This window comes from Capra hircus, chromosome 10 (assembly GCF_001704415.2).
Source record: "Capra hircus breed San Clemente chromosome 10, ASM170441v1, whole genome shotgun sequence".
Classification (NCBI taxonomy): Eukaryota; Metazoa; Chordata; class Mammalia; order Artiodactyla; family Bovidae; genus Capra; species Capra hircus.
Window position 1 is genome coordinate 19,108,551 of NC_030817.1, and position 21,159 is coordinate 19,129,709.

The 21,159-nt window shown below is 45.1% G+C and overlaps 1 protein-coding gene across 5 annotated transcripts in view; it reads right to left on the reverse strand.

Annotated features, from left to right (window-relative positions):
• Positions 1–21,159, reverse strand: part of RGS6 (regulator of G-protein signaling 6) — a 613,815-nt gene that overhangs the window by 66,645 nt on the left and 526,011 nt on the right. For 4 of the 5 annotated variants that reach the window (XM_018054008.1, XM_013967266.2, XM_005686033.3 and 1 more), the window contains exons 9-13: positions 20,061–20,142; positions 18,215–18,289; positions 16,241–16,339; positions 14,839–14,900; positions 3,380–3,490 (exon numbers count right to left, since the gene is read on the reverse strand). In XM_018054008.1, the coding sequence (XP_017909497.1) occupies positions 3,380–3,490; positions 14,839–14,900; positions 16,241–16,339; positions 18,215–18,289; positions 20,061–20,142 (429 nt within the window). The remainder of the gene's footprint in view (positions 1–3,379; positions 3,491–14,838; positions 14,901–16,240; positions 16,340–18,214; positions 18,290–20,060; positions 20,143–21,159) is intronic. The other variant, XM_013967267.2, reaches the window with a different exon arrangement.

The following is a 21,159-nucleotide window of genomic DNA, read 5'->3' on the forward strand; positions in this document are numbered from 1 at the left end:
ACTCCAGTATTCTTGCCTGGGAAATTCCATGGACAGAGGAGCCTGGCGGACTACAGTTCATAGGGTTACAAAGAGTCGGACGCAACTGATGTGACTTAACACACACACACGCGACTAGACCAGAACTAGGGTAAGAAAGCTAACACAAAACTTGACTAATAAAGTAAAACTCAAGGAAGAGAAAAAGAAACAGGGAGAAAAATTAGATTCAGAAAACAAACAGCTGGGAAAAATGTTAACTATGTGATCTGAGTAAATGTGACTGCTTTCTATCCCCACGTCCAGGGCAAAACACATCGCTAGAAAAATGGCAAAGAACACACACACAAAAAACAGGCAAGCCACCAAAGAAAAATGAGTATCTAGTAATCATAAGAATAGATTCTCAAGTATTTTAACAAAAAATATAAGCAAAATGAGATGTTTATTTTAATCTGTCAGATTGGGGAAGATGAAAAAGATTGATTGATAATGCTTGGGTTGTTTTTAAGTTGTTTCAGAGTTATTTGAAATATATATAAATTGGAAGAAAATATAGTATGTTTACTTTATTCCTAAATGCGCACACATGTGCTGTGGAGCGCCGCACATCTTCTCAACCCCGCCACTTTCATTTCCTATTCCGTGTTGATTTTTGCCAAGTAATTGCTTTTTATCACAGCAACTGCCCCAAACACCCGGATTTGCAAAGATACGGCATCACTGAAAGGCATATAATGTGATCTAATGTTGGAAACAGGGAACTACCTTAAGCTAGTCGTTTATACAGTATCTGACATAGGTCGAACATCAGTGTTTTCCTTAACGATTTAGAATGTCTCCTGGGAATCCTATGAGTTCCCTGCAGCAGCTCAGAGTGCTTGGGTGCAGTTTGGGAACCACGGCATTAAACTGTCAACAAAGGCTCTTTCTGGAAAGTGAGATTGGGGTGGAGCAAGAGAGAGTTTTCTTTCTTATATACGTTTAAACAGTTTGAAGGGCTTCCCAGGTGGTGCTTAGTGGTAGAGAACCCACCTGCTCATGCAGGAGACATGAGATGCAGGTTCAGTCCCTGGGTTGGGAAGTTCCCCTGGAGGAGGGCATGGCAACTCACTCCAGCATTTTTGCCTGGGAGAATCCCATGGACAGAGAAGCCTGGTGGGCTACACTCCATGGGGCTGCAAAGAGTCAGACACGACTGAAGCAATTGAGCATGCACACACACAAAGACAGTTTGAACCTTTTATAATGAGCATTTGTGACTTCTATTCCTTTTTACAAGGTTTCCATCTTAAGAAAAGAAGTCAGAAAAAAAGACAAGGGTGAAAGTGAATGAAAGAGATACAAAGAAATGAACAAAATAAATTGTCTAGCCAAGGGGCAGAGGATGCATCCTCTGTAATCTCCAATGTGGTCTAAGACCCCCTGGGCTTTAGTTGCTTAGCTATTAAGTAATACCAGACCAGCTGACCTGCCTTTTGAGAAATCTGTATGCAGGTCAGGAAGCAACAGTTAGAACTGGATATGGAACAACAGACTGGTTCCAAATAGGAAAAGGAGTACGTCAAGGCTGTATATTGTCACCCTGCTTATTTAACATATATGCAGAGTACATCATGAGAAATGCTGGACTGGAAGAAGCACAAGCTGGAATCAAGATTGCCGGGAGAAATATCAATAACCTCAGATATGCAGATGACACCACCCTTATGGCAGAAAGCGAAGAGGAACTAAAAAGCCTCTTGATGAAAGTGAAAGAGGAGAGTGAAAGAGTTGGCTTAAAGCTCAACATTCAGAAAACGAAGATCATGGCATCCGGTCCCATCACTTCATGGGAAATAGATGGGGAAACAATGGAAACAGTGTCAGACTTTATTTTTTTGGGCTCCAAAACCACTGCAGATGGTGACTACAGCCATGAAATCAAAAGATGCTTACTCCTTGGAAGAAAAGTTATGACCAACCTAGATAGCATATTCAAAAGCAGAGACATTACTTTGCCGACTAAGGTCCATCTAGTCAAGGCTATGGTTTTTCCAGTAGTCATGTATGGATGTGAGAGTTGGACTGTGAAGAAGGCTGAGCGCCGAAGAATTGATGCCTTTGAACTGTGGTGTTGGAGAAGACTCTTGAGAGTCCCTTGGACTGCAAGGAGATCCAACCAGTCCATTCTGAAGGAGATCAGCCCTGGGATTTCTTTGGAAGGAACGATGCTAAAGCTGAAACTCCAATACTTGGGCCACCTCATGCAAAGAGTTGACTCATTGGAAAAGACTCTGATGCTGGGAGGGATTGGGGGCAGGAGGAGAAGGGGACGACAGAGGATGAGATGGCTGGATGGCATCACTGACTCGATGGATGCGAGTCTGAGTGAACTCCGGGAGTTGGTGATGGACAGGGAGGCCTGGCGTGCTGTGATTCATGGGGTTGCAGAGAGTCGGACACGACTGAGCGACTGAACTGAACTGAACTGAAACACACCAGCTTCTCTCATCTGTATGGGCTTCCCTGGTGGCTCAGACAGTAAAGAATCCTCCTGCAATGCAGGAACCTAGGGTCGATCCCTGCAGTCGGGAAGATCCCCTGGAGAAGGAAATGGCAACCCACTCCAGTATTCTTGCCTGGAGAATTCCATGGATGGAGGAGCCTGGAGGACTACAGTCCATGGGGTCACAAAGAGTCAGACTGAGAAACTAACACTTTCACTTTTCTCTCATCCACAAGGAACTTCTGAATGGAACCATTGTGCCTGCTTCTCCAGAAGAGCAGAGAGATGAAGACCGCAGCTCTGGGGCCCTCTGCCCAGGGATGGGGGAGCCTGGTGGGCTGCCATCTATGGGGCTGCACAGAGTCGGACACGACTGAAGTGGTTTAGCAGCAGCAGCAGCAGCAGCCGCCTGGGTTCTAATCCTAATTCTACCACCTTCTTGCTGTGTGACCTCGACCAAGTCCGTTGACTCCCGTTTTCCATCTGTTCAATTCTGAGAATAATGTCTACCTGTTGTGGTGACTCATTGGAAGATACTCAGTAGAGACCAAGTACAGAATAAATGCTAGCTGTGATTGTTGTTGTTGCTAATTTATGAAAAGCAAATGACCCACAGATTCTTGCCCTCCAGCAGTCAGAACTAGCAACTGTGACGGACTGTCCCAGTTATCGTAACATCCATAGGGTCAGAGAGAGGTCAGAGGGAAGCCAAAAAGGATCCACATACAATGCTATAAAGAGGTAGAAACCATGGGCAAGGAAATCATTTGGCTGGTTACAGGAGGAGTTTCTGTTCTCTTGATAAAAAGAGTCAAATTAAGATAGGGTATAATAATAATCTCATGATCTCATGCACTGTGCTTCTCCCCCCACTTCCAAACATTAAAACATTTTTGTATTTTTTTTTTTTACCTCATCTCTATGTCCCATAAAGTGATATCATCACTGATCCAGGGATTGGACGGCTCAGCTGGTGTAATCAAAGGGTCATATTCCACGTACTGTTCCGTGTAAGCAATTAAGCTGCAGGAGGAAAGCAGAGCAAAGAATACCACCGATTTCCCATAACAACAGGTATTCTGTTTAACACAAACATCGTATCAGTCTTCATATAATTTCAAGTTAAAAGGAAAAAAAATTACCTCCACTCCCACTTCTGACAACTCAAACTGTTTTCATTTGTCCTTGTTCTCTCCCCATGATGGACATATTGTTTCTGCATTATTGTAGTCATAGTATACACATACATTTTATATCTTTTTCCCACCTAACTCTTTCCCTGAATCTTGGTGCATCCCTTCCTGGTTATGCTAGCTTTACTGATAACGCTGGTCCAAACCTGCCTGTGTATCACCCTCCCACGGGGACTGCAGATCTCAGGGCATCTGGAGCACACAGCGGATGCTACAGTTTTTCAAGGCTGCCAGCCCAGTATTCCTTCCCAGCTGGAGGACTGCTTTACTATAACGCCTTTAAAGTCCTGGCAGACCAAAAGGAGTTAACCTATTTAAAGGATTTCCCCAAAAAGTAACTCAGTTTTTACAGTTATAATTTAAAAAGTCATAATCTTTTAAAATAGAATTTCATTTTTTTAGAGTTCATGTAGTTAAAATGATAAAATAGTGCTAAACACTTTCCTGTACAAAAAGCAATAGCAATGTTTTTTCTCCTATCCCTTCTCACACAGGCACTTACTTTCTGTCTTTATTTATTTATTTTTAGCATTTACCTGGATATTCCTAAATTATGTTTTCATACCTGCTTTTGATTATAATTTAAAACAAAGATTAACTTTCTACTTACCAAACCCCAACTCCCTCCATCATTTCCTCCCGTGATCCTCCAAATATAACACTTTTGTTATATCAGTAGTCAGTGTTCATGTTATTAAACTATATAATAATTGTTTGCTGCTGGGCTCAGTAGTGTATTACATTTTTTAAGTGTTCTAACAAATCTGTAAAAACACCTAGCAATACTTTCCCACAGCATATCAGATAATCAATCAGTTCTCTCTCTCTCTGTCTCCTGGAGGCCCTCTCCCCAAAGTCTTGAGTCCTTTTGCTCTATTCTGAACCGTTTGTTCTATAGGCTTGATGCAAAGCCATCATCTTGGGCCTTCCTTCACTTCTGCTGGCGCCCTGGTTTCCTGGATTCCATACCTGCCTATTGGTTTTACTCCCTGGTTGTGCTGAAGCACATCCTTTAGCAGTTTCCTAAGAAAGGATACACAAGAGCTAAATATTTTGAGTCTTTGCAGGCCTAAAAATGCTTTTACTTCATACTTCACTCACAGTGCTGGATATAGAACCCTGAGTTACAAATCATTTTTCTTTCAGAATTTTGAAGGCATTGCTCCATTTCTTTTGATATCCAGTTTGTTATGGTACTATTGAGAAGTCTGAATCCATTGTAATTTTTGTTCTTTTGTTTGGTTTCTTTTCTCTCTGGAAGCCTAGAGTCGTCTCTTTATTGCTATGCTGCTGCTGCTGCTAAGTCACTTCAGTCGTGTCCGACTCCGTGCAACCCCATAGATGGCAGCCCACCAGGATCCTCTGTCCCTGGGATTCTCCAGGCAAGAACACTGGAGTGGGTTGCTATTGCCTTCTCCCTCTTTGCTATAATGCTTTCAAATTTCTCCATGACCCTTGCTGGTAGTTTTTATTCACTGTGCACAGTGGGCAATCAATAGGTATATATATATATATATATATATATATACACACACACACACACATATATATTTCCCAGAAATCTCATGGTATTTCTTTGGTAATTTCATAACCTTCATCTCCTTGGTTTTCTCTTTTTATAACTCTTTTAAATTAAATGTTGGAATTGATAATCCAATATTTCTAAATTTTCTCTATTTTTTTGTTCTCTTGTCTTCTTGTCTATTGGTTCTTCTGAAATTTTCTTTATTTTTTCCACTATGGACTATCACTTTCTTACATTTCCAGAGTTCACTCTTGTTTATCGTGGTATCTAGTTCTTACTTTATGAATGAAATATCTTCTTAGGTTTCTGGGGATATTGTGTGCTCAGCCGTTCAGTCATGTCCGACTCTTTGCATCCCCCTAGACTGTAGCCCACTAGGCTCCTCTGTCCATGGAATTTTCCAGGCAAGAGTATTGGAGCAGGTTGCCATTTCCTATTCCAAGGCATCTTCACAACCCAGGGATCAAACCTGAGTCTCTTACACTGGCAGGCAGATTCTTTACCTCTGAGCCACCAGAGAAACCCAAAGTAGTGCTAGACAAACTTGTTCTGCAAGACCGAAATAGTTAATATTTTAGGCTTGGCAGGTGGTGTCTGTTGCAACTACTTGGCTCTTCTATTCTGGCACAAAAGCAGCCACGGATAATTCATGAATAAATGTGTGTGACTGTGTTCCAATAAAACTTTATTTGCAAACACAGGGAGTGGAGTGGAATGGATTTGGCCTGCGTGTTATAGTTAGCAGTCTCTTGCCTATGGGCATCTACATCTGGCTCCTGAGAGCAACGCATGGGAGGAGTCGGGGTCCCATAGCTTATATGCAACTCACTCAGTAATTCTCTTGCTTTTGGCTTGCCCTTTGTGATGTGATGCGTCTGAGTTCTGAGCTACTGGGATTCAATTTCTCCACAGAATAAAGTGCCCATCTCCTGTTTGTCATTAGTGGGGAGAGAGGGTCTCTTTGTGGGCTTGGAATCATGGATGCAGAAGCTCCAGAGACTGACTACCTATTTCTCTGGGGTTACCCCCATGCCTCCTTCTTGCCTCCCATGGTCCTGGGTGCCTTCAAGAACCAAAGCCAGATTTTGCTGGGCAAACTGGTTTTGTTATAATTCTCCCACCCCTAATAAGGAGGTCATAATGTTCTTCATTCTGTCCCCATTCAATTTCATTTTTATTAAATTTTGAAACATTTCTGGCATAAAAATTATAAGAGCATCATCCTTGAACTCACCACCCAATAAAAAGAAGCACAACATTACAAACAGAGACAGAAGCCTGTGGTCATGCTCCTTAATTTCATACACTTGTGCTCTTGGGAAAATGTGTGGAAATCATTCATTCATTCATTTGTTGAGCTTGTGAGTTTATACTATTTTTATTCTTTACTGACATGTTACTTTTGGGGAGAGAGAGAAGACAAATATTTGTCCACAATATTATTAGTATCTTAAATGAATTTATTATAATTTATGTACTCATTTCCTTTTTATTAGACATAGACTTTTCCTTTCTTTTAGTATACATAGTTCTGGCTACAGTAAAACACCATTGTTCATGTAAGTTTTTCTGTCTTTTAGGTTATTTATTTAGAATTAATATCCAGAAGTGGAATTATTGGACCAGCAGGTATAAATCTTTTTATGGTTATCGATCCACAATAAAACTTTCCCGTAAGCATTGCCATCTTGAGTGTCACCAGCTTCCCCTGTAATGGCAGATTCAGGGTCACAATTCCTGCTACTGAATTGCAAAGAGCAGGCGTGGCCAAGTGGCTTACTTCTGAGAATGTGAAGAAATTCGTTGGCAGCTCCATCTCATTGCTACTCAAAAACGTGGTCCATGAAGCGCAGGACAGGTATCACTGGGAGCTTATAAGAAATGCAGAAGCTCAGGTCCCACCCAGACCTACTGAGTCAGAATCTGCATTGGTAATAAGATCACCAGGGGAAAGATATGCACGTTTGAGAAGCACCACGTCCCGTTCTTCAATTTTCTGAGAGGCTCAGGATGTTTTATTCATCAAATGAAGATGAAGGAGCCTGTGATACTTTTAGTTTTAAACACATTGTCTCATGCACGGACTGTAACGCCATGGGGGTGGGAGAAGCAGTGGACCAAATTGAAAAGCTTTGGTTTCTGATTCTTCGGTGAGCCACTGAACTGATCTTTGTCCTGGTAGCACAGAAGGTAAAGAATCTGCCTGTGATGAGGGAGACCCAGGTTTGATCCCTGAGTCAGGAAGATCCCCTGGAGAAGGGAATGGCAACCCACTCCAGTATTCTCGCCTGGCGAATTCCATGGAGAGAGGAGCCTGGCGTGCTATAAGGCAAGTTCGCCATTTATTACCTAACGGCCTTGATGAGCCTTCAGGGCCTTTTGATAAGAAAATAGGAAAGCATTTCAAGAGTCCTCCAGTTACCCAACAACTGTAAGACAGATGCTTGCAACCGCCACGGCAGTGCACGCCCACCACACTGTAAATCTCTTGCTGGTGGTACATTTGGTGTGGGTGAGGCTTCATCCATACAAGCCGTCCAGCATCTCAGGTGAGAATGGACAGGCACGGGAGCTCTAAGTGAGCACTGTGACTGCAGGATCAAGAGATAAGCTGGGGCTGTGATAGCTCCCAGGGCAGGCATGCCACATGGGCCAATCTCATGCTTCCTGAGGTGAACACATCCAGACAGACAGGGTGCCGCACTCCAGCCCCACAGGGACAGGAGCTCCTGGGCTCGGGACCCTTCCTGACCTGGCCCAACATACCTCTTTGTCCGGCTGTTCATCTGTGTCCTTTAATAAACTGGTAAGTGAAAGTGTTTCCCAGAGTTCTGTGAGACACTGCACAAATTAATCAAACCCAAGGAAGGGGTCATGGGAACTTCTGTTTATAGCCAAGTCAGACAGAAGTTGTGGGGAACCTAAGGACCCGTTATGACTGGCATCTGAAGCGGGGTGAGTGAAAGGCGGTCAGTTGTGTCTGACTCTGTGACCCCTTGGACTCTACAGTCTATGGACTTCTCCAGGCCAGAATACTGGAGTGGGTACCCTTTCCCTTCTCCAGGGGCTCTTCCCAACCCAGGAATTGAACCGGGTTCTCTTGCATCGCAGTCGGACTCTTTACCAACTGAACTCTGGCACTATCTCCAGGTAGAGTGTCAGACTAAGTTAAATTGAGCACACCTAGCTGGTGTCAGAGAATCGTCTGGTGTGGGGGAAATATCCCCTTGTATCTAGTGTCAGCAGAGCCATGAGTATTGTGGCGTGAGAAAGTGAAAGTGTCAGTCGTTGAGTCATGTCCGGATCTCTGCGACCCCACGGACTGTAGCCCGCCAGGCTCCTCCAACTGTGGAATTCTCCAGGCAAGAATACTGGAGTGGATTGCCATTCCCTTCTCCAGGGGATCTTCCCGACCCAGGGAATGAACTCAGGTCTCCTGCATTGCAGGCGAACTCTGTAACGTCTGAGCCACCAGGGAAGCCTACGGTGGGGTGAAAGTAAAGGAGAAACACGGGGAAAGGAAGACTATATTTTTTCCCTACACAGCATCCCAAGAATGAAGTGTATACATGGCATCGGTACATAGTATATGGGGGGGAAGAAGGAGAGATGCTGTCAGGCTCCAAGGAAAATGGGCAGTGAGGGCTGGCTTGCAGCTGTGGGAAGTGATGACTCAAGGGGAGCAAGGGCATGGAGTACAAAGCATTCTGGGAGAGTGACCATCATTCTGACTCTAGAAATACAACACTAATGCGCTGCTGCACTCCCTAGGAGATCAGGCCTCTCGCGGGAAGGAACCCAGAGACAGAATGTGAGAAGGGTGAACAGGAGAGTGAGTTTGCATCCCCTTTGGTACGTGTACTTTCTAAATGATGACGCACAAAGGGGGACCGGGCAGGAAGAGGATCTGAACGGGAAGGGAATGAAAAGCAGAGCAGCACAGCAGACACAGAAGAAAAAAGGTTGCTTCTTATTAATCCACTCATCTCTCTTTCTTCACGTTGGAGAAAATGGGGAGGAAAGACCACATAAAGAAAGAATTCCTTAATTATGGGCCACCCAGAGAAAAGATATGCAACAGAGAAACTCAGGTTGAGGGAAGGGCCGTGGAGGCGAAGGTGGCCCCTGAGACAGAAGAGCATACGCCAGGCCAGCTATCACGGCCTTTCTAGGTCTTGGTCTGGATACAGGCACCCTGTCTACAGTGTTACCTCTGGTGTTTTCTTTTCTATCACCTAACATGAGCTGGGAAAGAGAAGCAAGGACTCTGCAGTATCTGGAACCACATCAAAGCACTGTTGTAATGACCTCTTCGGTCCCCTTTTTATCCTCCCTGAAACTATCATTAGACATTAAGTTCACAGACTTCTATCATCCTAGCAGGTTTTTAATAGACTCTTAGGGTCTACAGTCCCTTGCTCATTATCTCATTTCATGAATTACATTTCATGTTCACAGAGGGGTCAGGAAGCAGAGGAGGAACCCGCTATAATTTCAGGGGGCAGCAGTGATCTCGGACATGGGCAGGCAAGGTGAAGGTAAGAAGTCAATTCAGCAGTTGGCTATGATGCACACATGGCTCCCAAGGATCAGGTAAGGACAAGCTAAGTGCAGGAGCAGATACAAAATCACACAACACTATTTCTCCATGTGGGACAGCTCTGCATGATCTGGGCAGTGACTGGCCATAGCTCAGCGCCACGAAAGGTGGAGAAACATAGCAAAATATAGAGACTTTCCGGACAATTTGGAACTAAAATGTATAGATTTTTGCATTCTCAAAGTTGGTTTGCCTAGTGCTGTAAAGCTGGGTTGAATAAAAGTGGCTCCCCTTTAGCACTCTTGCAAAGAGCAAGACCTCATCTATTTGGCAATTTCACCTATGGAGGAAACATAGATAAATGACCAAAAGGGCCTTGGAGCAGAGTCTACAATGAAATACATATGCCCCAAGGCTCAATGCCTCTTATTAAGAAGAGCACACTTCATGAAGACTCTTTTCTCTTGCTTTTGGATGGAGACTAAAGAACTTGATTATTTGATTTTCTGGTGTGGTAGATCTGTTTTAAAAATGGAGTCTATTTTCCCAGTTCTTGAATCTGATCTGGGCCTGTGACTTGCTTTTGTTAATAAAATGCAGCAGAAGTGTCAGAATGCCAGTTTCAAGCCTCAAGGAGCTCTGCATGTTTCTGCTCTCTTGCTTGCAGTCTTCTGTCCCCAGGCAAACAAGGTCAGACCGGCCTGCTGGAGGATGAGAGACCGTGCAAAGCTCTGCTCAATGGTCCCAGCCGAGGTCATCCTAAACCAGCGGAACTAAACATGTGAGAGACCCCCAGTAGAGCAGCCAACTGAATCCACAGAGGCACACAGACATGAGGGTGGTCCAGCAGACAGACATATGTACACAGACTTATATATACAGACACGTGAGCACACAGACTGGCAGGTAGCCAGCCATGTGACAATAGTAAATGTCACTTGTTTGAAGACACTATGCTTTCAGGTGGTTTGTTAGCAATAGCTAACTGATACACCTAGCCTGCTACATATTGCAAATGGGAATAGTTTAGAGAGGAAGAAGGGCTACTGGAGACAAGCCATGCTGACAGAAATAAGAAAACAAGGCAGCAACTAAAAAGCAAAAACACAGACTCAAAGAACATACTGGTCTGGGGCCCTGATGGCTCAGACAGTAAAGAATCTGCCTGCAATGCAGGAGACCCACGTTGGATCCCTAGGTCAGGAAGATCCCCTGGAGACGGGAATGGCAAGCCACTGCAGTATTCTTGCCTGGAGAATTCCATGGACAGATGAGTCTGGCAGGCTGCAGTTCATGGGGTCACAGAGTCGGACATGACCGAATGATCAGAACTTTTGCTTTGCTACGGGAAAGGGAAATATTTGATAAGACCTTGATCACTGACAGAATTTTAAAGCACAATATGTGAACACTGACCCTGAGTTATCCAGAAAACTTAACTGAAAGGCAATATTCTTTCTTTAAGAAGGCAAGGGCATTTTTAAGCAATATTCTCATTCAAAATAGTTAACATGAAAAGCTCAAGGTGTTAAGCATTATTTATCTGGAAGATTCATTTGTGTGTGCTGGGACCATACTTTCTGAAGCCAAAAGTGGGTGACATTTCAGATGGGCTTTGGTACCGCTTCCAGGAAATGTAGTTTGGTGGCCATGATGTAGGCATTTTAGGACATTTGACCACTCACGGGGACAAGGAGACAGAAGAAGTGAAATCAAGATGACCCAGAAAAATCTGCACAGAAGAGCCAACCTCCTTCCTCAAAGGTTCCAGGTTCATAGTACCAGAGCAGGCAGCCCAGGGAGCCCCACAAACTGGAGGCTGCAGGGCCAGCCTTCGGGAGCCTGCAGGACTCTCTGTGCTGGAGAGTGGAAATGAAAGAGGTGGGAAGAACTGCCATCTGCAGGGCCAGCCTCTTTCCTTGGCCTGTCCTCTATCCCTCTGGACACCACACAGCAGGTTCATGCCATTTTATGTACTTGAATTCTGCTCCTTTCCAAAGCATCACACTGGAATATAATAATTTTTCACATTCACTGCAAGTGTTGTAAGTGCTGAGGGCTAGATCAAGCTCTCGCAGAGGATTAACTCATGAACTCTGTTAGTTAAGCGCCACTGCTGTCTCCCCTTTCAAGAGGTGAACCAAGGCACAGAGAGGTGAAGCAACCTGCCCAAGATCACACAGTTAGACAACGGCAGAGGCGGGATCCAAACCTAGACGGCTGGCTCCACATCCTTCCCCTCCATTGTGTGGTTCTGCTCCTGTACTTTGCAAAGGTTCCTTTTTCTCTTCCCAGCTGTGTCTGGCTGCATCCTTTGACCCAATCTTGACTCCTGCCTTTTTTAGAACTGGACTTTTATGATCACCAGCCCTCCTGCCCTGTCCCCAGTTTCAGTTCTCAGAGAACTAAGGGGAAAACCACACGCGCCTGTTTTCGGCGGTCTGCGGTCCTTTGCCTGATGGCTTCTGGCTAATGACCACGATTGCCTGGAGCAGGTCCAGGGAAGCCAGGTCCGCCCACCTGAGATGGCTCAGCTGCCACCTCTGGCGAGCAGAGCAGTGACACGCAAGGCCAGCTGCCAGCGCTACCTCACTATTCTCACCCCCACCCAGCCGCTGACAGACCAAGGCTCCAGGCTGCTTTATCTCCTGCTAACACCCGTCTCCTCTCCCTCCTCCTCTCTATCTGGGGGTTTCCTGTGGCTCTAATGAAAAACCCTTGTGTCACATTGAAAGGTTGCCAGTTACTGCTGCTGGGAATAAAATGCAGTCTCTGCTGGGCGGAGACTCGTGAAAGCTTCAGGCTGGGGAGTGAGGAGGGCAGGGTCGGAATGAATAATCTCTTCGGGTGTGAGCAGGCTCTCAAGTATAATTAGATGGTACCAGGTGAGGCCTGTAAATAAACAATGTGTGCGCTTAGGCTCCCCGTCCCCGCCAGGGCTGTCTCCTTTCCTGCCATGCACACCCACACAGCTGGCCACCCTCGTGCTGCCGGGGTTGGGATCTTTCCCTCCACCCCAAAGATGAGACCAGGCTGGGTGTCCCTTTTGATGTGAGCCCTCAGGTTGCTGTGTGTGGTGGGCAGTGGCTTTCCCAAATCTTCAGAGACCTCGTCAGTCCACCATGGGGTATTCAAAATCCAGTTTCCCTGATCTACTCTGAATCACTGAGTCCAATTCCTAGCACGACGGCTTAAGACTCTCCAGTCTTAACCCCCTCCCCAACCTGGATGATTAGGCACAAAACCACTGACCCTAGCAAGCAGACCAAGGGAAAGACACACCCACATACATGCTCTCCTAGGTCTGCAAACTTTAGAGTGTCCTTCCACGGCTAGCTCTGATCCTAGGACAGCCAGGACAGACACTACTGTCCCCCATTCACAGACAAAGAAGCTTGCAGTTCCTCACAGGCTACGACACCAGGGGAGCCGAGGTCCTCCCAGCTGTTTCACTCACAAGCACTCTACTGGGACGAGGACAACCACAGTGAGGTTTGAAAAGCAACCTCAGAGCCTGGTACTCCGAAAGCCCCACATGATGATGGTGGGGTGAGGAGGCTCCCCAGCCTGCCAGGCTAAAACTGTGACCCCTGGAACACTTGTCTAATGTGAGGTGAGCTCCAGCCACGGCAACCTTCTCAAGCATGTGCATTAGGGGAAAACAGGAATATCAGGAATTCTCAGTAGGGTCGATTTTGCCCCCTCCTGGGACATTTAATGTTGTGTGAAAGCATTTTTGTTGTCATAAACTGTGAGGTGGGGTTTTGGCATCTAGCGGGTAGAGGCCAAGGGCTTCCTAGGTGGTGCAGAGGTAAAGAATCTGGCAAGTGCAGGAGACGTGGGTTGGATCCCTGGCTCCGGAAGACCCCCTGGAGAAGGAAATGGCAACCCACTCCAATATTCTTGCCTAGGAAATCCCATGGACAGAGAAGCCTGGCGGGCGACAGTCCATGGGGCTATAAAGAGTAGGAAATGACTCAGTCACTGAGCACACATACGTGGGTAGAGGTCAAGGATGCTGAAAAACGTCATGTACAGGACAGCCTCCTGCCACCAACAAGTGTTCGGCCCAGAATGTCAACTGTGATACTACTGAGAAGTCCCGGAATAGATATGAGGTGCCATCAAAGAGATGAACCCATATCCAAGGATGTTCTTGGCCACCTAAGGGCAAAGTGTGAATCCCAGTTTGGCGTTTGTGTGTGGAGTTTTCTTTGGCTTGACTTTTTTTGCTGTTATTTATCTAGAAAGGAGATATGGATGAACCCAGGGGCCAGCAGGGAAAAGGCTTACAGGTTGGGCACACAGCCAGCCCTCTATGTCAGGTGGGCTTAAATGACCCACTTTACTGTGATGATCAATAAATACTAAGACCCAGCTCAAGCCCTCGAGCCTTCAGATATTGGTCGCCACTTTAACAGTAGCATATGGATGAGTAAACCTCTGGTTTGGGGTTACCTGCTCAGATTTATTCCATATAGACTCCCCAGGTGGTCTCCCCTCTTTAAAAAACTTCAAGAAACAGACTGTTTCATTGACAAAATCAAGTCTCCCATGAGTTAACAGAGGGGAACCGACTCCTGGTGCAGACTGTAGCTCCATGGCTCCTGCGGAAGCCAGGCTGCAGGTGCCAAGTATTTTCTTTACAGCTGATTCAGTGCAGTTGGGCGGTTGACGGTGTGTGGAGGTGGAACGCCTCCTGATGGTCCAGTCCCCCCTGTTTGTGCAGCCAGCACCTCAAAGGGCACACATAATTTTTTCCCCCTGTAAAGCGAATCTGGGCGTTTTACAGCTGAAAAGGGAGCACTTCCATTTGAATTAATCAAGAGGCTGAAGGTAAATGTGCATTCTGTAGCTTTTAAGGTCGGTCTTCCTTGACTGACAAGGTCTCTCAGCTGCCCTCCTGAAAAGCTTTAGCAACAGAACGTTTCTTGGCATCACTCAAGGGAGGTCGGCTATCTTAGCTGTACTCAAACATGCCTGCGGTGTTTCCACCCATCAGTGTAAGAAATGACTGTGGTGTGCCTCCTGATACACACTCATCAGCCATAACCCTGGCACATTTCTCCTTTGTTAAATTAGAAAAAAATAGTAACATTAAGGGGAAACGTACCTTTCAGCCACTTTGGACATTTTTAAACAATGTCTGTCAATCTGTGCATTCAAAAATGTTATCTGGGGAAAGACAGAACAGAAGCGTTAAGACTAAACTGGGATATTTTCACCCTTTCACCCCAGGAACCCAAATCCTGTATTTCTACCAACAGCCAAACACGTCCTCTGGACAGACTTCTCCAGCCCTCTAAGTGTCACTCCAGCAACTATTTTCCTCTTTTGGAAATTCTTACCACACTCAAGAAATACAATCTACAGTTTCGCCTACATCACATATTCTCCTATACTATGTTATGGCTTAAGGCTTGATTCCCAGAAGTGATTGCTAACCTAAAGATAGTCTATATTCTACAAAGCTTAGAAGCAGCATGGAGGTAACCCACACACCCTAACTACTTGGTCGGCTTATTCTCCAGTGATCTCCTACCCAACTTTCACACCTCCATCACACATGTGTGCTTGGTGTACTTACCTGGAATCACTGAGTAGCTATTTTCCATAATCTATTTCCCTTCTCCCACACAATAATAAACTTGTCAAGGTCAGGCACCTCACAGTTTATGCCTCTGGGAGCCCCCTAGAAGCCAGTAAAGCATAATGTAAAAAGTAGTCCCTCGAGTCACTTTGAGTGAGTGAAGTCGCTCAGTCGTGTCCGACTCTTTGTGACCCCATGGACTGTAGCCTACCAAGCTCCTCTGTCCATGGGATTTTCCAAGCAATAGTACTGGAGTGGATTGCCATTTCCTTCTCCAGGGGATCTTCCCGACCCAGGGATCGAAGCCGGGTCTCCCGCATTGTAGACAGATGCTTTACCGTCTGAGCCGCCAGGGAAGTCCCAAGTCACTTTATTACCAGTGAACTCCTGGAAAGGAGTAATGTAATTAGTCAGCCACTGTCTGTTGACTTGGGTTGACCAGTTAACTCCTCATCATGGAGGATGATAACATGGAACCAAATAATGGTGAAACGGCATTGGGAGTAGGGCTTGCTCTGTTCGTTAGCTTTCCTTCTGAATCAGAGCAGTGAAGCTGGTGGTCCTGAGCTGGTTTACTCTGAAAGTGCATTACGATTTTAAGGACCCTGTGACATGAGTGCTCCCTACCCTACCCACCCCCCTCCCCCAGCTCCTACAGCATCTTGTAGAAAACCCTACTATAGCAGTCAGCCCATGGTGTTATGATAACTCATTATGTCCTTTTCTGCTAACTGCTGGAGTAACTCGGTGGAGAAGTTCTCCTCTTAAGCCTCCATGAATTATTCACACACAGTGCTGGAAGGTTCAAGTCACCCACAACTGCTTCCACTGTGCTTTCCGGGAACTTAAAGCTCCCTGTGAACATTCAAAAGGCTTTCAGACTGGCCATGTTTCCCTTTGAGAGTGCAGCAACCAATTCACTCACTTGTTTCCGGACGTCTTCTTTTGTAGTTTTCCTGATTGGCTGACTGGGGATGTGCACCGGGCTTTGCGACTGGGATTCTTCAGTCACACCGTACACAGACTAGAGAAGAAACAAGAACATTGAATCAAGCACCTTCAAGAGCTGAAGGAGGCCCAGAGGGTCAGCTACTTCTAGCACTCATCTGATGCTTCTGCGCTCCTCTATGACATCCTGACAATAAGTCATTGGCTTCTGCTTGAATTTCTCCAGTGATGGGAACTCTGGCTCTTGAGACAACTGGTCCCATCTTTGGGTTATCACTGTTAGAAAATCCTTCCTTTCATTGATGGTCTCCTGGCATAACAGTGCTTCTCCAAATATGGTCCATAGACTACCTGCAAAAAATCATCTTGGGTACTTGGTAAAGATGCACATTGCCGAAATCTACCCCAGACTCACTGCACCAGAATCTTTGTGGGTGGAGCTGGGGAGCCTGCACTTTTACCAAATGCTCCAGGTGATTCTGAGACACAAGAAGGTTCAAGAACAGCTAAAGATTATGCAGAAAGAGACCCCCTCTAGACTTTCTATTGGTTATGCCTCTCTGGTACAAATAAGATGAGAGGGTTTCAGATTTTTTCCTTTTCTTCTGATCAGTTTTCTGGACTCAGTTTTCCCACATAACCACAGGTATGGCTACTTTTAATCTGTTCCTTTTGTTAGAAACACATTAAAGACATTCTTTGTTCTGGGAAAGAAATATAGCCCTGAAGGATACAGTTTATAGCCGAAATCTATAATATCATGGAAGGCTCAGATAAGGTGCACGTGGGCTCCATGAAATTCTGGAACATTAGAATTAGGGGGTCTTTAAAGACGAAATGAGGACATTTTAAGACGAATGTGAAAAATATAAAGGTGTTGAATCTGTCATCTATTTATTCTGGCCTTCCATCACCCTGGTACTGTGAAATGACAGCAACACACTCGCGTACTTTCCTGACTGCAATGATAGTAACAAAGATTCTTTTATGTAAGATTTTTAAAAAGGATAATACAGTGGGTATCAATAACTCAATGAAGAACAGAATACAGAAGTAAAATCAAGGAGTTGATACATATGTCATGACACGTATACAGATGAGAGAGAATCACTGCCCCTTCCAGTAAGTGAAACACAAATGACCACAGGATCATTCATGGCTGGATGAGATGGTGGTTTGACTTGGGGGAGATCTAATATACTAAGACTTTCACTTGTGTCAAAGTATCAAACCAGCTCCTGTGGGATCTCATTACTTACGGTTCCTTACGTGTCCTTTCCTCTCCACTGCCTCCCCAGAGTCAAGAGCTATTCTGGACCTCTGTATCCTTGAGGCTGCTATGGAAATCCTTGGGAAGCCCCTGGTCTGGTGCCCCCTTCTGTGTTCCTGAACCATCCTGAACTTCCCATCATCACCTGCTGGCTTGCTTCATGCCTACCAGGCTGTGGGCTAGGGACTTCCCTGATAGCTCAGTTGGTAAAGAACCCGCCTGCAATACAAGAGACCCCGGTGCAATTTCTGGGTCAGGAAGATCTGCTGGGGAAGGGACAGGCTACCTACTCCACTATTCTTGGGCTTCCCTTGTGGCTCAGCTGGTAAAGATCCACCTGCAATGCGGGAGACCTGGGTTTGATCCCTGGGTTGGGAAGATCCCCTGGAGAAGGGAAAGGTTACCCACTCCAGTATTCTGGCCTGGAGAATTCCATGGACTGTATAGTCCAAGGGGTCCCAAAGAGTCAGACACGACTGAGTGACTTTCACTTGTAGGACTTGCCACTGTATTTCTGCAGCCAAGCCCACACCTGCCACTCCATAAACACTTGTAGAATGAATGAAATGGTTTCCAAGGATGAAACAGGGAGAATTACAAATAGCGAATTGTTATTTGAACAGTATTCAAAATCGAAGGGCAATTCCCATCAAGAATTTTAATTCAGCTAAACTAGCAAACCTTTTTAACCTTTTGTGGGTTCTTCAAACGTCGACATTTTCTGATATCCATTTCTGTTGTGTTCACACAGCCTGGCTGAGAAAAAAAATCATGTAAATTACTAAGTGACAATCATACCTTCCAAGCTGGCTCAAGTGACACCCTCAGAACCAGTCTTTGTCTTTCCTGTTACACATAATACATGATTACCTCCATTTGCCATTGACAATTTGTTTTTACAAAGGTGTTTCCATCTGTAATATGTGTTCCTCCACAGAGTTCTCATATGAAATAAAATAGCATAGCTCATATTATCGAAGGATGATATGTAGATGGTACAGTGTACAGTTTATAAGAGTAAACTCATTATTCAAAGCAGTGGATGGCTTCAATTAGAGCCTTTGTTATTTCACACACTGGAGGAGCCCGGTAGGCTGCAGTCCATGGGGTTGCAAAGAGTAGGACACGACTGAGTGACTTCACTTTCACTTTTCACTTTCATGCATTGGAGGAGGAAATGGCAACCCACTCCAGTGTTCTTGCCTGGAGAATCCCAGGGACGGCAGAGCCTGGTGGGCTGCTGTTTACAGGGTCGCACAGAGTCGGACACGACTGAAGCGACTTAGCAGCAGGAACAGCAGCCACCTAAGGGCTTCCCAGGTGGCACTGGTGGTAAAGAATCTGCCTGCCAATTCAGGAAATGCAAGAGATGTGGGTTTGATCCCTGGATTGGGAAGATCCCCTGGAGTAGAAATGACAACCCACTCCAGTATTCTTGCCTGGAAAATTCCATAGGCAGAGGAGCCTGGCAGGCTGTGGTTTTGCTTCTAATCAGACTTGAGGAGGGCTGACAGAATTTATTCATTTTAGCTTCATTTCATGAGGAAAATGCAAAATTTGTTTTAATAATATGAAATTGGAAACGCATCAGATCTCATTATTCATGGATTTTGTATTTGTGAATCTGCCTACTTGCTGAAATCTGCTTATAATTCCCACACTGACGCTCGTGGTGACTTCATGGTCACTGGTGCATGTGTGCAGAGCAGCAAAAATGTAGAGCTGCCTGACCTGCATGTTCCCTGGGAGGTGCCTTCTTGTTTCCTCTCCTGCCGTAAACAAGCGTCCTTTTCATGGTCTATTTAGCACTGTGTTTTACACATTGTTGTGTGTTTTGTTGGTGATTTGGCTGTTTAACATGGCTCCGAAGCCCAGGGTTGATGTGCTATCTCATGTTCCTAAGTGCACGAAGGCTGGGGTTTGCTTTATGGAGAAAAGAGGTGCGTAAGATAAGTGCCACCCAGGCGTGTGCTGTGAGTTCAAAGTCAGTGATCAACAATATACATTAAATGAGGTGGCTTTAAGCTGAAACACACTTTAAACAAGGTTCTGTATTGATTGGTTGATGAAAATGTGACTGGAGGCTTGCAAGAAACTAACCCTGTATTTCTCCCAGGATAATGACTCAGAATCCATTAATTCAGTGCTTTCGATGACCAGTGATGTGAGTAACATCAATCAGTTGCATTTGAAAGAGAATACTCTAGAAGTTGGAATTGAATAACACTAGAAATGGAAACTGCTTATTTTAGGACTGTTAACTTTGGGGCCCAAAGTTCCCTGGATGGAATTCCCATAGCTTCACCATTTCCAATTTCATATTTCGTGAATGAATCATTTTTAAAAGGTAGAACTGATATACATACCAGAAGATCTACCGAGATGATCTGAGTGAATGGCAAAAGCAATTTCACAAAGCTTAGCAATTTTCTTAAGAGTGAGACGCCTCGTGGCTAAAGACAGTCTTTCTTTTAAGTGAAGGAAGAGAGAAAATTGAAAAATAGAGAACCAAGCAGAGCTTTCTCACCACTGGCCTGTGGACATCCCAAAAGGCTCGTTCTTGACTATCCAAAATTTTCCTTTCTGTTTTATCCTTTTTCCGATCAATCCTGGAAGAGTGAAAAAAGGGAAATCAGAGGGTTTTTATTCTGTTTTTCCTTCCTGATCCACGTGCCAGCTCTAGGTCCCATTTTTAGGTGCTTAGTGTACATAGGGCTCTTGGCACCTGTGTGGCTCCTGCTCTCTGCAGAGCTGTACGGGTGCATAGTTCCCTCAAGGAACCCTCAAGAAGCCCACACATGGTAAGAGAGCTTGTTTTCAGCTAGATTGCAAATTACTGATTATGTATAGTGAATAGGGTGAGCCTATCCAGTGTTCAGAAATGCAGCTGTCCTTTTGCATTGTTAAGATCTGGATTATTAAGAACTGCATCAGTTGTCATCCTCCCCGCCCCACAGCTTATCAAAGGACACTGCATATTCAAGCTATGAGAAGGAATATAACCATAGGCTTGGAATATTTCATCCTCAAATCTGAAAGTTTGCTTTAGCTTCCAGAATCAGTAGAAATGTCTTCAAAATGCTGCAGTTATGTGTTTTAAAATAGGACTTCTCTGGTGGCTCAGACAGTAAAGAATCTACCTGCAATGCAGGAGACCTGGGTTTAATCCCTGGGTCAGGAAGATCCCCTGGAGAAGGAAATGGCAACCCACCCCAGTACTCTTGCCTGGAGAATTCTGTGGACAGAGGAGCCTGGCATGGGCTATAGTCCATGGGGTCGCAAAGAGTCGGACATGACTGAGTGACGAACACACTTTTCACTTTTCATGTGTTTTAAAAGTCACTTAAACCATCTGATTCTCTAAAAGCAAAGTAATAGCCCTGGTGTATGACAAGATCCAGAAGGTAAATATCACTGGCCTCAAAGGGGGAGGCACAAATTGCAAGACAGACAGATTCTTCATATTGTGGTCAGGAGCATAGGTAAGAGCCTTAAAAAACAGCCTGCATTACTCCATGTTATCTAAGTAGAAAGTAACTTCAATTAATTGCTGTGTAACTCCTGGTTCTTGGCTCTCTTGGGAGTACTTTAGTTTACTAGACTAAAATAAAGTCATAATAACCCTG